General features: G+C 36.5%; 2 protein-coding genes across 2 annotated transcripts; both read left to right on the top strand.

Moving 5' to 3' along the window:
• LOC117930385 (peroxisomal adenine nucleotide carrier 1) lies at nucleotides 1-3,531 on the top strand. Its single transcript, XM_034851017.1, has 5 exons — nucleotides 1-247; nucleotides 1,612-1,843; nucleotides 2,341-2,487; nucleotides 2,660-2,817; nucleotides 2,895-3,531. The coding sequence occupies exons 1-5, from the start codon at nucleotides 105-107 to the stop codon at nucleotides 3,181-3,183; spliced, it is 969 nt and encodes a 322-aa protein (XP_034706908.1). The 5' UTR covers nucleotides 1-104; the 3' UTR covers nucleotides 3,184-3,531.
• A 2,042-nt stretch (nucleotides 3,532-5,573) lies between these two features.
• On the top strand, nucleotides 5,574-12,915 carry LOC117930386 (protein YIPF1 homolog). The gene is made up of 6 exons (XM_034851019.1): nucleotides 5,574-5,776; nucleotides 6,008-6,047; nucleotides 6,328-6,408; nucleotides 9,051-9,237; nucleotides 11,481-11,748; nucleotides 12,346-12,915. Exons 1-6 carry the CDS (start codon nucleotides 5,717-5,719, stop codon nucleotides 12,550-12,552), a joined length of 843 nt encoding a protein of 280 aa, XP_034706910.1. The 5' UTR covers nucleotides 5,574-5,716; the 3' UTR covers nucleotides 12,553-12,915.
• Nucleotides 12,916-13,174: the final 259 nt, after the last annotated feature.

Raw genomic sequence — 13,174 nt, 5'->3', positions numbered from 1 at the left:
CTCTCTCTTCCCACTTGCCAACTCCTTTTTTATTTTTCTTCCTGTCCAAGCACGCCTATAAATAGTATTTTGATCTGGGTACTCGAGAAGAGCGCGATTCAGAGATGGCGGTTGATCTTCAATCTTTATCAGAGGCCACTTCTGGCGCCGTAGGAGCACTGCTGAGCACCACCATCTTGTACCCGCTTGACACCTGCAAGACCAAGTACCAAGCTGAGGTCAAAGCCCACGGCCAGCAAAAATACAGGTGGCCCATCTCATTTTTTTCCCATTCTTCCTTCATTTAATTTCACCGTCTTTTTATTTTCTATTTTATGGGTTCTTTTTTCTCTTCTTCGTTTTTCTTAATGATGTTTGATCAACTGGAAAATTTTATTTCTTGTCTGTTTCAATTATGGTGGATCGCTTTGTTGGTGTGTTGTGTACAGTTGATGCCCGATTCCTTTTTTTTTTTTTTTTCTCTCTTTATTTTTGTTGATTTTTTAAGAAATTGTTGAATACCTTGATTTTACCAGTATATTTCAGTAGTTTTGATATGTAAACTTGGCTTGATTTTGTCTGTATATTATGATTCGATCCATACAATTTATTGTTGTTGTTGTAGTTGTTGTTGGTGTTATTATTATCTGTGAGGACTGATTCATGTCAATAATTATTGTCCAACTACTTGATGTCTCATTGTCTTTCACTTTCAGTTATGTCACTTTGGAAGGTTGTGCATTTTATCTGTGAATTAGGGCATATATTTCAGTAGATTTATAGTCTGTAGATCTGCATATTTAGATTTTTTTTGGTTTTCAGGGATGATATTGTTCATTAAACACAGTATGAAAGGATATCTTTGAAATGAAAAAAGTTGATCGATTCTGTTACATCCTACATGTAGTTCTTAATCAATGATTCTATTGAGGAGTTTACAATTTTGCAGTACATCGGCTTGGGTTTTAGACCTAGCAAAAAGGTAAAATGTGTGGCTTCTATACTAGCACTGCTCATGGGGGATTTCGGTTACACAGTGGGGTAGGAGCATTACAGACTGATGATTTCCTTTTGTGGAGTTGGGTGGTGGTGATAATGCTGGTGAAGAGGCCAGGTTTCTGATTTCTTGCGAACACGATAATTGAAGGTCACTTCAAAATCTTGGATGATAGAAATGAATGGCCTGTGTATCCCAATTGGATGGTCTCTTTTAGGATTCACTGTGAAGGTCTTGGCTTTTTATTGTCACACCGGCACACTCATGTTGTTTGTTACATTTTGGTGGCAATCAAATTCATAGTGTTTTGTCATGGATAAAAGGGTCATACGGAGTATGACATGATGAAGCTGATTGTTGGACTTACAGAAGGTTTGATATGCACTGTTTGATCTTTGGCTTATTAAATCATGGCAAGCAACTGCTCCTTTTGGTTTTTCCTTTGGCCCTGTTTGTTCAGTTAATACTTAACCGATGTGAGAATTTCTGCAAAGAAATAATTCTGGAAATTTGTTTCACGGTTGTGGAAAATGTGAATATAGTTCCTTTATGCTTTCTTTGATTTATCAAGCCTGCATGCATTTCTTAGTATTGGTCTCTTGTTTATTTGATTCCACCTGCTTTGGTGTTTGTAGGAACCTCTCAGATGTATTATGGGAAGCCATCTCTACCCGTCAAATTGTTTCTCTGTATCAGGGTTTAGGGACAAAGAACCTGCAATCTTTCATTGCACAGTTTGTCTACTTCTATGGGTATAGCTGCTTCAAAAGACTATATTTGGAAAGAAGTGGCTTCAATTCCATTGGAACAAAAGCAAACTTGATTCTTGCAGCAGCTGCTGGGGCCTGTACTGCTATTGTGACTCAGGTAAGGCTTATTTGAGGCAGGCCCGTATGTTGTTGGTTGATAATTATATCTCATTTCACTATATACAATATTGAATGTTACATATCGGTTTAAAAAATGTGAAGTATCATCCACTATATGCACGGTCTTTTATTTTGCAACTTTGTGAGCTGGGAAAATAATGGAAAAAAGGCATAATTCCTATTTGAGGTTGGATATGGCTAGCAATTTTTATTTTTTTTTAAAAGGGGGAATCCCTGGTGTTAAGATACTGAAATCAAGATTGCTGTTTATACAATGTTGAGATATTGTCTTCATTTCTTTTTTATTACACATTAGGGTTTCAACTAATGCTCCATTTGGTTGTCTATGGATGTATGGAATCATACATCTATCTGCAGTTGAGATGGCTGTAATCTGTTCCTAATTTACTCTTAGTTTTAAGTACAATTACCATTTTTTTCTCTTTTGGTTTTTCTTGAAAATGTAATGTTTCATTCTCTTATATTGCCATGTAGCCCCTGGATACAGCCTCCTCGAGGATGCAGACAAGTGCTTTTGGGAAATCAAAAGGGCTTTGGCAAACCCTTACAGCTGGAACTTGGAGTGAAGCATTTGATGGTCTTGGAATCTCTCTTCTTTTGACCACAAACCCTGCAATTCAGGTACCTGATTTTCCTTCAAGTTTGTAACTGTAAATTAGTATGATCTCAAACCATGTGATTCAAGTAACTGTGTCTCATGTCAAGCTGCAATTTGCATTAAATGAAAGTTTCCTTGAAATTTAGACAATAACATAATGGACCAAGCTGAGACAAGAATCATTATCTTCTGCAGTATACAGTATTTGATCAGCTGAAGCAAAGACACCTGAAGAGGAATCAGAACATAACAGAGAAGGGCTCATCCCCGGAAGCCCTTTCTGCCCTCTCAGCTTTCATGTTGGGTGCAATTTCAAAGAGTATTGCCACTTTTTTGACATATCCAGCAATCAGGTTGGTGCAATTCTCTTACGCCTATCATATTTGACAGCTTCGTATGCTGAAGTAATTGATACATGAACTGTGAACAGGTGTAAGGTCATGATTCAAGCAGCAGACACAAATGACGATGAAGCCAAGAAAGCTCCACAGAAATCCCACAAAACAGTACATGGTGTTCTTTATGCTATTTGGAAGAGAGAAGGGGTGCCAGGGTTCTTTAAGGGTTTGCAAGCTCAGATCCTGAAAACTGTACTAAGCTCAGCATTGCTTTTGATGATCAAGGAGAAAATTGCAGCAGGCACTTGGGTACTAATACTTGCAGCTAGAAAGTATCTATTGCTCACAGGGAGTAGACTGAAGAGTGCTCAGAAGCCATAGCATCAATGGTGGTACACGTGATCGGCTGTAGATAATTTGGTTTCATATGATGTTGCCAAACAGGAGGATAATTATAGAGCCCAGGTTCAATTGCTTTCGTTGAAATTCGATTGCAGGAACAAGGGATTATTTTTTTTCAAGAAGAATAATTATGGATTAGGCTATTGTTAGACATTAAGAACAGGTGATTCTCGTATAGCTTGATCAGAAAGTTCATTAGTAGAGTAATAAACACGCAGCAGGGTATGTTGTTGTGTGCTAAGGCACTGACTTAAGAAAACAAAGAACTACTTGCATGATGATTTATGCTATGAATCATCCTATGGACAATTCATTTTCTTTCTACCATGCATGTGCTCTTGGTCTTTAAAGCTTATAGGGATTACTGTATTAATGAACTGTCTGAAGAAAAGGATTGGTAACCCATTTGTGATTGCAGTATGAGAGCTTCATTCAATCATCTTTCTCCTTGGAAATGGTTCTGGTTCTGGACACGTTCGGAGTTATGAGAAGGGTGAGTAAAAGCTATGGAGTTTATGGCTGAAAAGGGGGTCTGACAGAACCATAAAGCGAAGTTAAAATTGGAGTGTTGAATGAGAGTTATATTCAGGAAGCCAACAGAGCCGTTATGGCTACCTGAGAATATGCATCACACGACTGTCCTTAGGTTTGGCTGCAGTAGTTGATTTTATTGACTCGGTCGAGTTAGGGTTTATATGAGTCACCCAGCAGCATGGATGAAAGTTCCGTTAGGGGTGGGAGAAAAATCGTGGAAATTTCGGCTATCGGACCGATAATATCCGATTTTTGGTGACATTTCTGCATTTTATCGATTATCACGATTTTATCGAGATTCAACTGATTTTAAGGCCGAAATATCGCTGATTGTATCAAAATTTTACCGATTTTATGACCCAATTTTACTGATTTTCCGATTTTATCGATTTATTGACCGAAATATCCTCGATTTTATCGACGTTTCACCGATTTTGATATTATGGACGAAATCTCGAAATCTCGAAATATACCTGATTTTATCAAGACTTCACCGATTTATGGTCGAAATCCTAAATATTCCCGATTTTAACAAGTTTTACCGATTTTATGGCCGAAATATCCTCGACATATCCGGGGTTCCGGGAGGCGAAATATCTCCGATTTTATCAATATTTTACTCATTTTTGGCCGAAATATCTGCGATTCGGTGAGTCATATCAGCTTACATGCACGTCCTCGTATCTGTGATATTCCTACATTTTATCGATATTCCCGATTTTATAGCCAAAATATCCGTGAAATCGGCGAGCCATTTACTAGCCATTTACTTCAGGAGGCCTCGTCGCTTCACATGCACTCCTCATTGAGGGAGGCGAATGGAAATGGAGACCGACCCGAAGTCAAGTCATCGGCTGGTTCTTTTAGTCAACTTTCATCTTCATTACCCTTTATATATATATATAAAAGATGATTACGATAATCTTTTTAATAAATTTTTATTTAATCATTTTATTTAGTAATTACATATAAGAGAAATATAAACTCATAAATATTTTTAAAAAATAAATTCATATATATATTTTATATCGTTTAATTTATCTAATAAATAATGCCCTCACTTTTTTTTTTTATTGTAAAACTAATTTTTCATTTAAAACGTATATGCAAATAACAAATGTAAAAATTAATATTCTGATTATATAATTTTTAATCTATATAATGAAATGTATAAATTTTCTCTTAATTTTTTAATTATATGATATTTGTAACTAAAAAACATATTTATATTTTTATAATTTTTAAATACATAAAATTAATAAATTTTATGAATAAAATATGTCACATATGTTTATTTATAAATAAATTATTTTGCCATCAATAAATAGATAGGTTAAGCGGGTTGAATAGTCAAACCCGAACATGATTTATTTATTGAATAAATTATATAAAGAGTTTAATGCGATTTACTTACTTTAATTTATTATATTTTTCGCATTTAAATCGAGTACACACTACATGCTTCTTAAACATTAACATTTTGTTTTTTTTTAATGATGTTAATTTCAATAGATAAAAATATCACGTGATATATTTTTGGTAATTGAATTTACAAATTTATTCTTATTTTTTTATTATGATATTTCCTTCAATTTAAAAGATACGATGTGAAAAACACGCGATGTGGTAAATCGTATTAAATATTCTATAAATTAACACAATTAAAATTGTATCTAATTGGAATGCATTAAAATGCTAATAGAGAAAAGGGAGAAAAAATATATAAAATATTGTTGCAAATTACACGTGTCCTACAATCAGCGTCTTTGATACTTATCTGGGTCACCGCAGGGGGAAGGGGCAGTAGCAGCTGCGTTATTAGGACAAATTTGAGAAGTGAATGGCGCATTACAAGGCCAAACAGAAAGAGTCAATAGAGAGAGGGGAGGGACGGAGATCTGTTTGGCTTCCAAGAAAAAAGAAGCCTCAACTTTCTTGCCGTCCTCAGTCCGAGAGAAAACAATAATAAATAGACAAGATGATGTCCGGCGGGAATTATACCACCATCGATAACCAGAAAATCTCCGGATCCGTACCTGTAATTTTCCATTCCGCTCCGTTTGGCCGGCGAGAGAGCTGGAGGGAAATGAGTGAAAAAATTGGAATCTCGGAGTAGTCCTTTGACAGTTCCTGGCCTGTTCTGAGATTCCGAAGCTTTCATTCGTTTCCCCAGGTTTTCTCAGGGACCAAGCGGATTGTTGCTGCGGTTTAGCTTTTTGTCTTTAGGTAAAGCTTCAGATCTTAATGTCTGGTTTTGTTGTTTTTTCAGGCGGTTTCAGATCCAGGTCAGGTCACCGTCAAATTCGCAGGTACGGTTTTGTTTTTGCATGAAATTGAGAGTCTGAATTTGTTACGCTGGAAGCTATCTTTTGTTTCGTGAGATTTGTATTTCTTTCCTGAGAAACCATAAAACCATTAGGTTTTCAGTTGTCTGAGAATTGAGAAAACAAAAATTAGACCATGATATAAACCTAAACTACTGCATAAATCACGAGGTTAAAAGGGTAGTATCCTTATTGCTCATGTTTCCTCAGATTTCTTAGCATTAGTGGTGGTATAATAGATGAATTTTCTGATTTTCTGTTTCAGATTCAAACCTTGAAACATTTCCACCATCTGAGGCTCAGGGGAAGATCTCTGGTGGTTCACGTCCTCCTCGCGATGCTGACGGTACATGCTATTCAATCTTTATATAGGCTGGATATGTTTTATTGTTCTCTCTAAAAATGCATGTGAATTGATTTACTGTCACTATTCATCAGTGTTTATGATAGAAAAGCTTGTTATTTTTTCTTTTTATAGGTCTGCATTTGTTAGATCAGGTTTTATTTGACCCTGCACCAGATCTATAGTTTAATCAGGGTTTGAGTAACTCTAGAGTTATAAGATTGAATAAGCAGTTCTTTGGGATAACTGATAAGTATAAAAGAAGATGGTTCTCCTTGCATTCTTGGAGTAATATTGTTTCAATTGTTTTCTTTATTTGCTCTAGAAATGTAACTTTAAATTTTAGTCAGTTTAAACTACTATTAAATCAGCAATATTTGTGGTGGCCTTTTTGATTAAATTGGTTGACTATTGCAAACAATAAGTGCAAAATAACCCTATATGTCAACTACTTGGGGTTAGCTACATGAATTGTATTTTTTCTATTCAGCTTCATCAATGACCATATCTTCAGTTTGGTCTCAAGTCATCCCCTCCAACACTTTTACTTCTCTTGTGCATGCATTGCTGTCTAGCTTTATCAATGGCCATATCTTCAGTTTAGTCTTAAGTCATCACAAATTTTGATGATTCTCCTTCATGTGTGGCCATGTGTTCCATGTCTCTACATGAGTACACGATTATCTCTGGTTAGTTTCCTGTGCTAGGTTTAATTGACATTTAGCCCGGATGACCACTCTAAGGTTGGTTGCCTGGGTGTCTTGGTTGCCCACCTAGCATGGATGCCCATATCTGATGGCCATGGTGAATGATAGGTTCATCTAACACACTTTCTGGTGAAATGATGTTTGTTTGCAAAGTGTTTGTAGTGAGGGGTTTCTTTCCACGCACTTTAAATGTGTGGCCTTTGTGTCAAGGTGTGAGGTAAGTGATTTTTCTCAAAATAATTGTCAAGATAAAGAAGGGGATGTCCCTCCTTTTTGTGTGGCATAGGGTGACTGAGGGAGGTTGGTGTTGTGGTGGCTTAGGGTTGTGATGGTGTTATTTTTAGTAGAGCAAATAGTTCTCCTCTCAATGGTTGAGTTGGCCTTCTTTGAATTGTCAACGTAAAGAATATTCTGCACTCAAAGTAGGTTGGTTCCGAAACTCACTGTGCTCCACAACCTACTTCAGTTATTTGTTACTCCCATGAAGATGCCCCCTTCTCTTGGGGATGTAGCACTTAAACGCTATTATTTTTTGATAGGCAAGGCAATCAATATATAAATAAGGGCCAAAAAAAGCCACACAAAGTACAGGGTGTGTGTAATAGGGCTCCATGAAGCAAAGAACAAGAAGAGAGAAAACACTCTTTTCCCTTATCTGTAGCCTAACCAATCTAGATTTTATTACTGCTGCAGTTATTAATGCAGCCCAAGTTGGAATCAAAGGTAGGGGAGTCCAAGGCGAACTTGGTGGTGAACCTACCCTTCCATTACTAAATATTTGGGATCGCTTTAAGATATTTGGTTTAATGGATAGAGTTGTAGGCTTGTTGTGGAAGAATAAATCAGACCTGAATTGAACCCATGTTGGTTGGATTGAGAGGTAGGGGATCCATTGTGTCTAGGGAATATATTTTACCATGAATGTATTTTGGAGCAATGAAGTCCTAAAGCACTAGGCCTTGGAGGCCTGTCCTAAACTTCCCAACTGAGATTTTTAAACAACAGTTAACCTACTAGCTCTGACCTCTCTAAAGAATCTCAGACTTTCCAGTTGAGCATCCACAGGCACTTTTGAGATCGCTTCTAAGAGCTCCCCTTTGGCACCACACCAACACCTTCTGCCTCTTTTTCTCTCTTCCTCTTGCTCTACTCGCCCCTTAATTCATGATCACTCACTGGCCACATGGCTTGACTCTTGTTTTGAGCCTTTGGGCTGCTTTTGCATACTTCCTGTGTACTTTGAGGGCACTGTTTTTGGTGCTTCCTCTTTTCGTTTAATATACATCCTTTTATCTATCAAAAAAAAAAAAAAAGTCCTAAAAGAAGGTAGCCTATAAAAAGAGATCCTAGAAGAAAGTATTATTTCACCTAATTATTTTAAATATCTTCCACCAAATCTTGTATGAAGGAGAAAAGAAAAGAAAACGAGAATTGCAGAATACTATAAAATGTAATTTTGGAAAGTTTAGATTTCCTTCAGGAGTGACCCAAATGCTTCAAATAGAGGGGAAATAAGTCAAATGTTGCACTGTAGAATAAATAAATTCCACATGGTTTGAGTAAAGAAAATATAGGAAGCCCCCCATGCTTGGTTGCAAAGAAAATATAGGAACAATAAGGCAAATCAAAACCTTTCATTCTTGAACTTTTCTTTAAGAATCTGCTCAATTTAATTGACCCAGTTGATGGAATTGGGATGAGCTTGTCATTTTAAAGAAACAATGCCAATAGAAGACAGAAAAGTCAAAAAGTTTTTTCTACTTTCCTCTTTGTTTCACCAATTTTTCTAAGCAACCATATGAAAAGAAAAATGAAAAGAAATATATATATGTATATTCTTGTAATTTTCTTTGTTAACTCATATATCAGAAGACAGAAATGATTGGTTAGTTTTTATGTTTGCTTGTAAATTAAATTAAAAATTTTCCATTGATGCAGAAACATTCTCAAAACCAGTACCTGGTTCTGATGAATCTCCGCCAAGTGGCTGGTTACGCTCATTTACAGTTGCTGCATATAAACCTTACTTTGATGTTGACACCTCAGATGTTTTAGAGAGGATTAAAGATTCACTCTTTCCATTTAATGGAAGCTTTTCTGAAAAGGTCGCAAGCAACCCAGATTTGTAAGTCATATTAACCAATTCTTCCTATTAGTTAATACATATACTTTTTGGACTTGGTGACTAAAATGTTGGGTTTTTTTTTAACATTTTAGTTGTTAATATGAATTTTGATTGGGATTTCTCTGCCTTGAGAGTGGAAGCATTTTTTGATGCACTGTTTTTTTGGCATTTGTTTATAAAATATTTTTACTGCCTATAACAAAAAAGGAGAGAAAGTAGAGGTTCTTTTACATTTTATTACAAAACTTGAGTCGAGGGTTAATGTGATATACTGCAATTCCTTTTTGGATGGAGAATTTGAAAAATTGTGGAATATGAAGAATATAGAAACAGTATTAACTTTTTCTGAAATATTAAAAGTGGAATTCTGCAACAAGTTGGTTTTATGCATGCTGTTAAGTTCTTAAGCACTAATTCTTCAAGTTCAAGTTAGCCCTCATCAACTACTTATAGGTTCTTGGGCTTGTTCTTAAGGTGTTCCTAAGCTTGGTTAATTCATAGATGTATAAAGTTTAATAAACATTTAGAAGAAACTACAATACTTAGGTATACTTTGTTTCTGACCCTTTAGCCCCCTGCATGTTTTTAGCACATGATGGATGAAGCTTTTTTACCTTGTCCATTCAATTGGAATTTGGAAGTTAGTATGGGGAACATGTTTCTGTCAAGCATTACTCAGTTGAAAGGTGGGAGAATTTTGAGGTTTTGGCACTTGAACTTGGTTGTAAGGTGGGAGAGCTTCCTTCCTCTTACTTAGGGCTTCCCTTGGGTGCTCTGCATAAATCTATGGTGGTTTGGGATGGGATGGAGAAGAGGTTTCAAAAGAGGCTAGCTTTGTGGAAAAGATAATATATCTCTAAAGGAGGGAAAATTACTATTATTCAGAGCACATTGTCTAGCATGCCTATTTACTACATGTCATGTTCTGTATGCCAAGAGTGGTTAGATTGAGATTACAAAAGATCCAAAGGGACTTCCTTTAGGGTGGGGGGCCTTAGAGAGGAAGCCTCATATAGTAAAGTGGGTGGTGGTTTGTTTAGATAAAAAGGAAGGGTGACTTGGGTGTTATATGCCCTTCTACACTCAATAGGATCCTTTTGTGCAAATGGAGTTGGCGTTTTGTGAATGAAAGGGGGACTCCTTGGGAACAAGTTATTAGTAGGAAGTTTGAGGTAGAGGAAGGGGGGTGGAGTACATGAGCAGTTAAGGAGGGTTATGGTGTGGGTTTGTGGAAGGAAATTAGGAAGGAAGGATTTTTAATGAGTAATAAAATTGGGTTCTTAGTGGGTAGTGGAAGGAGTGAGATTTTGGAAGGATAAGTGGTGTGGTGGCATTGCTTTGTGTGATTCTTTCCCTACTTTGTATGCCTTGGTGAACTCTATAGAGGTGTGGGTGGCAGAGGTGTGGGATTCTTCGGGTAAGGAGAGGGGAAGGAATCCTTGATTCTCAAAGCCTTTTAATGATTGGGAGGTGGATTAGTGGAGTGGTTCCTTTCGACAATTCAAGGGAAGAGGGTGTTTATGGACTTAGAAGATAGGGTGCTTTGGAAAGAGACTAAGAATGAGAAGTTTTCTATTAAGTTCCTTTATGATGCTTTGGAGACAAGAAATTCGGTCCCATTTATGTGGAACATCATTTGCCTTCCAAAGTGGGTTTTTTTTGCTTGGGAAGCTTTGTGGGGTAAGGTCTTAACCTTGGATCAATTAAAGAGGAGGGGGTGGACTTTAGCCAATAGATGTTTCCTTTGCCTTGTCGAAGAAGAGTCTATAAACCACATCCTAATTCATTGCTCTAAGGCTAAGGTATTATGAGAGTTAATTTTTGCACTCTTTGGTGTGATGTGGGTCCTTCCTTTAGTGCTGTTTGACGTTTGCACTCTGTGTGCTCCCATTGTACTTAGGTGCACCCCTGTTCTTGTTTGATGCTTTTAATATCATTTTCTCTCTTTTCCTATCAAATAAAGAAAAAAAAGAGTAGGGTTCTGGAAAAAAATGTTCTCATATATTGGGAAAAAAGGTAAGATAATTGTTTCCCTTAACATTAAATCACTTTGAGAGCTTTAGAGGTTTTCCTGTAGTTTTGGCTTGTTAGTTGTAATAATAGTTTTTAGAAAGTAAATTATTTTAATTTTAGCAAAGTCTATATGCTATTTAGATTTATTAACTACCCCTCTTTCTGGCTCCCCTAACAAATAAATAAATAAAAATAGTACATGTTGTGTAATCTTTTCAAATGCTGTGCAGGTATGGACCATTCTGGATATGCACTACCTTAATATTTGTGGCAGCTTCCATTGGCACATTTGTCACCTATGTGGCTCACAAAATACAGAAGAAAGAATGGGACTATGATATAAACCTGGTGACTTGGTCTGCTGGTTTATTTTATGGCTATGTCACAATTATTCCTCTCGGGTTGTATATAATTCTCAAATATTTCTCAGCCCCATCTGGCCTTGCCCAGCTATTATGTCTATATGGCTACTCCCTGTTTATCTTCATTCCTGCTTTGGTGAGCTCTCTGCTCTCAATTTTCCACATGATATTTTATAGAATTTACTGCTCGTGAATATAATCAAATCTGAGATGGTCTGACCTCTATGCAAGTATGAAATATGGACCCATTAGTGATCGTGTTAGGTAATCACTTAGATGGTGTTTGCTTTTCGGCTGAATTGAAAAAACCAAAATATTTGGGTTTTTCTATTCAGCTAAAAGTAGTCTGTTGATAGCAACCAACATGACTAAAATGAACTTGTTATTAATAGGTCCAGTTTAGTTATGTTGGTTCATATGAACAAGTTATTTTTAACTGAATAAAAAAATCCAAATATTTTAATATTTTCTATTTAGCAAAATATTTTAGTCTTTTCTATTCAGCCAAAAAACAATGACCATCTTACTCTATTTTTTCGATTCTGGTTTTACATTTACAAAACCAATGTTTTCTTCCAAATTTCAGGTGCATGATTGCACTTTTATTTATAAAATATATATTAGAAAAAGCAGTGAGCTGCATGATTATTAAACATATGAAAGTTTTATGAATTATGATGAAGACAGGGCACACACCAGTTTGGGGAGGTTCTAATTCTGTATTTGGTTGCAGTGTCTATCCGTTGTGCCTCTGGAATTGTTCAGATGGGTGGTTGCTGGTGTAGCTGGGTTCTTGTCGGCAACCTTTGTGGCCCTCAACCTCCGAGCCCACATTAAGTCAGCAGGTGAAAGGTGGTTTTTAATTGTAGCTGCAATATTTTTATTGCAGTTGGCTCTGGCTGCTGTACTGAAGATCTACTTGTTCACCGTCACAGTGTGAGAGTAAACTGGTTTTCAAATAAGGTGGCTATCAACAAATTTTAGATCTATGAGAGAAACAGATTTTGGTCCTCCTGTACTGGAGGTATTCTTCTTCAGATAGAGAACCTCTTTGTATTCATTCATTTGTGACAATATGAACTAACATTAAAAAAAATTGCATGCACTTCCTCCTTTTCCCAACTCAGATTAAGACCATGATGTAAAGTGATAGGTGAATGCATAGAGTGGGAACATATCGTTATCTGCGTGAATCGTACGTGCATTGTGTTATTGTCAATTATACTATTTCCATCCTACTCTGCCTAGGCTGTTTTTTGTCCCTTTTCTATTGGGACTTTGGGAGAAAGAATTCTATATCCTTCCTTGAAGTTGCTTTCCGACGCATCCTAACTCAAGACATACATGTGAGCTTGGTGTCTCACACAGGGCCTACTGTTGCATATTGTGATGATTAATGTCTCGAGGGTTGGTTTCAACTTCGGCCTTGTTAGCTTAAGCATCATATAGGGTAACCTGCATGGAAAAAGAGGGATTGATATTATAGCATCTGGTTTTGGATCTGGATTTAGAACGTACTTAAATGGTCCAAACTTGATGCCTCCCATGAATCAGTTCACTAT

Source organism: Vitis riparia, chromosome 14 (assembly GCF_004353265.1).
Source record: "Vitis riparia cultivar Riparia Gloire de Montpellier isolate 1030 chromosome 14, EGFV_Vit.rip_1.0, whole genome shotgun sequence".
NCBI lineage: Eukaryota > Viridiplantae > Streptophyta > Magnoliopsida > Vitales > Vitaceae > Vitis > Vitis riparia.
This window is presented reverse-complemented; position numbering and strand designations above follow the sequence as displayed.

Excerpts from the sequence above, each read along its gene's own strand:
- LOC117930386 (XM_034851019.1), top strand. The coding sequence starts at position 5,717 with ATGATGTCCGGCGGGAATTATACCACCATCGATAACCAGAAAATCTCC. Across the intron at positions 5,777-6,007 it reads AAATCTCCGGATCCGTACCT|GCGGTTTCAGATCCAGGTCA; the intron begins GTAATTTTCCAT and ends TTGTTTTTTCAG. Across the intron at positions 6,409-9,050 it reads TCCTCCTCGCGATGCTGACG|AAACATTCTCAAAACCAGTA; the intron begins GTACATGCTATT and ends CCATTGATGCAG.
- LOC117930385 (XM_034851017.1), top strand. The coding sequence starts at position 105 with ATGGCGGTTGATCTTCAATCTTTATCAGAGGCCACTTCTGGCGCCGTA. Across the intron at positions 248-1,611 it reads CACGGCCAGCAAAAATACAG|GAACCTCTCAGATGTATTAT; the intron begins GTGGCCCATCTC and ends TGGTGTTTGTAG. Across the intron at positions 2,488-2,659 it reads CCACAAACCCTGCAATTCAG|TATACAGTATTTGATCAGCT; the intron begins GTACCTGATTTT and ends TATCTTCTGCAG.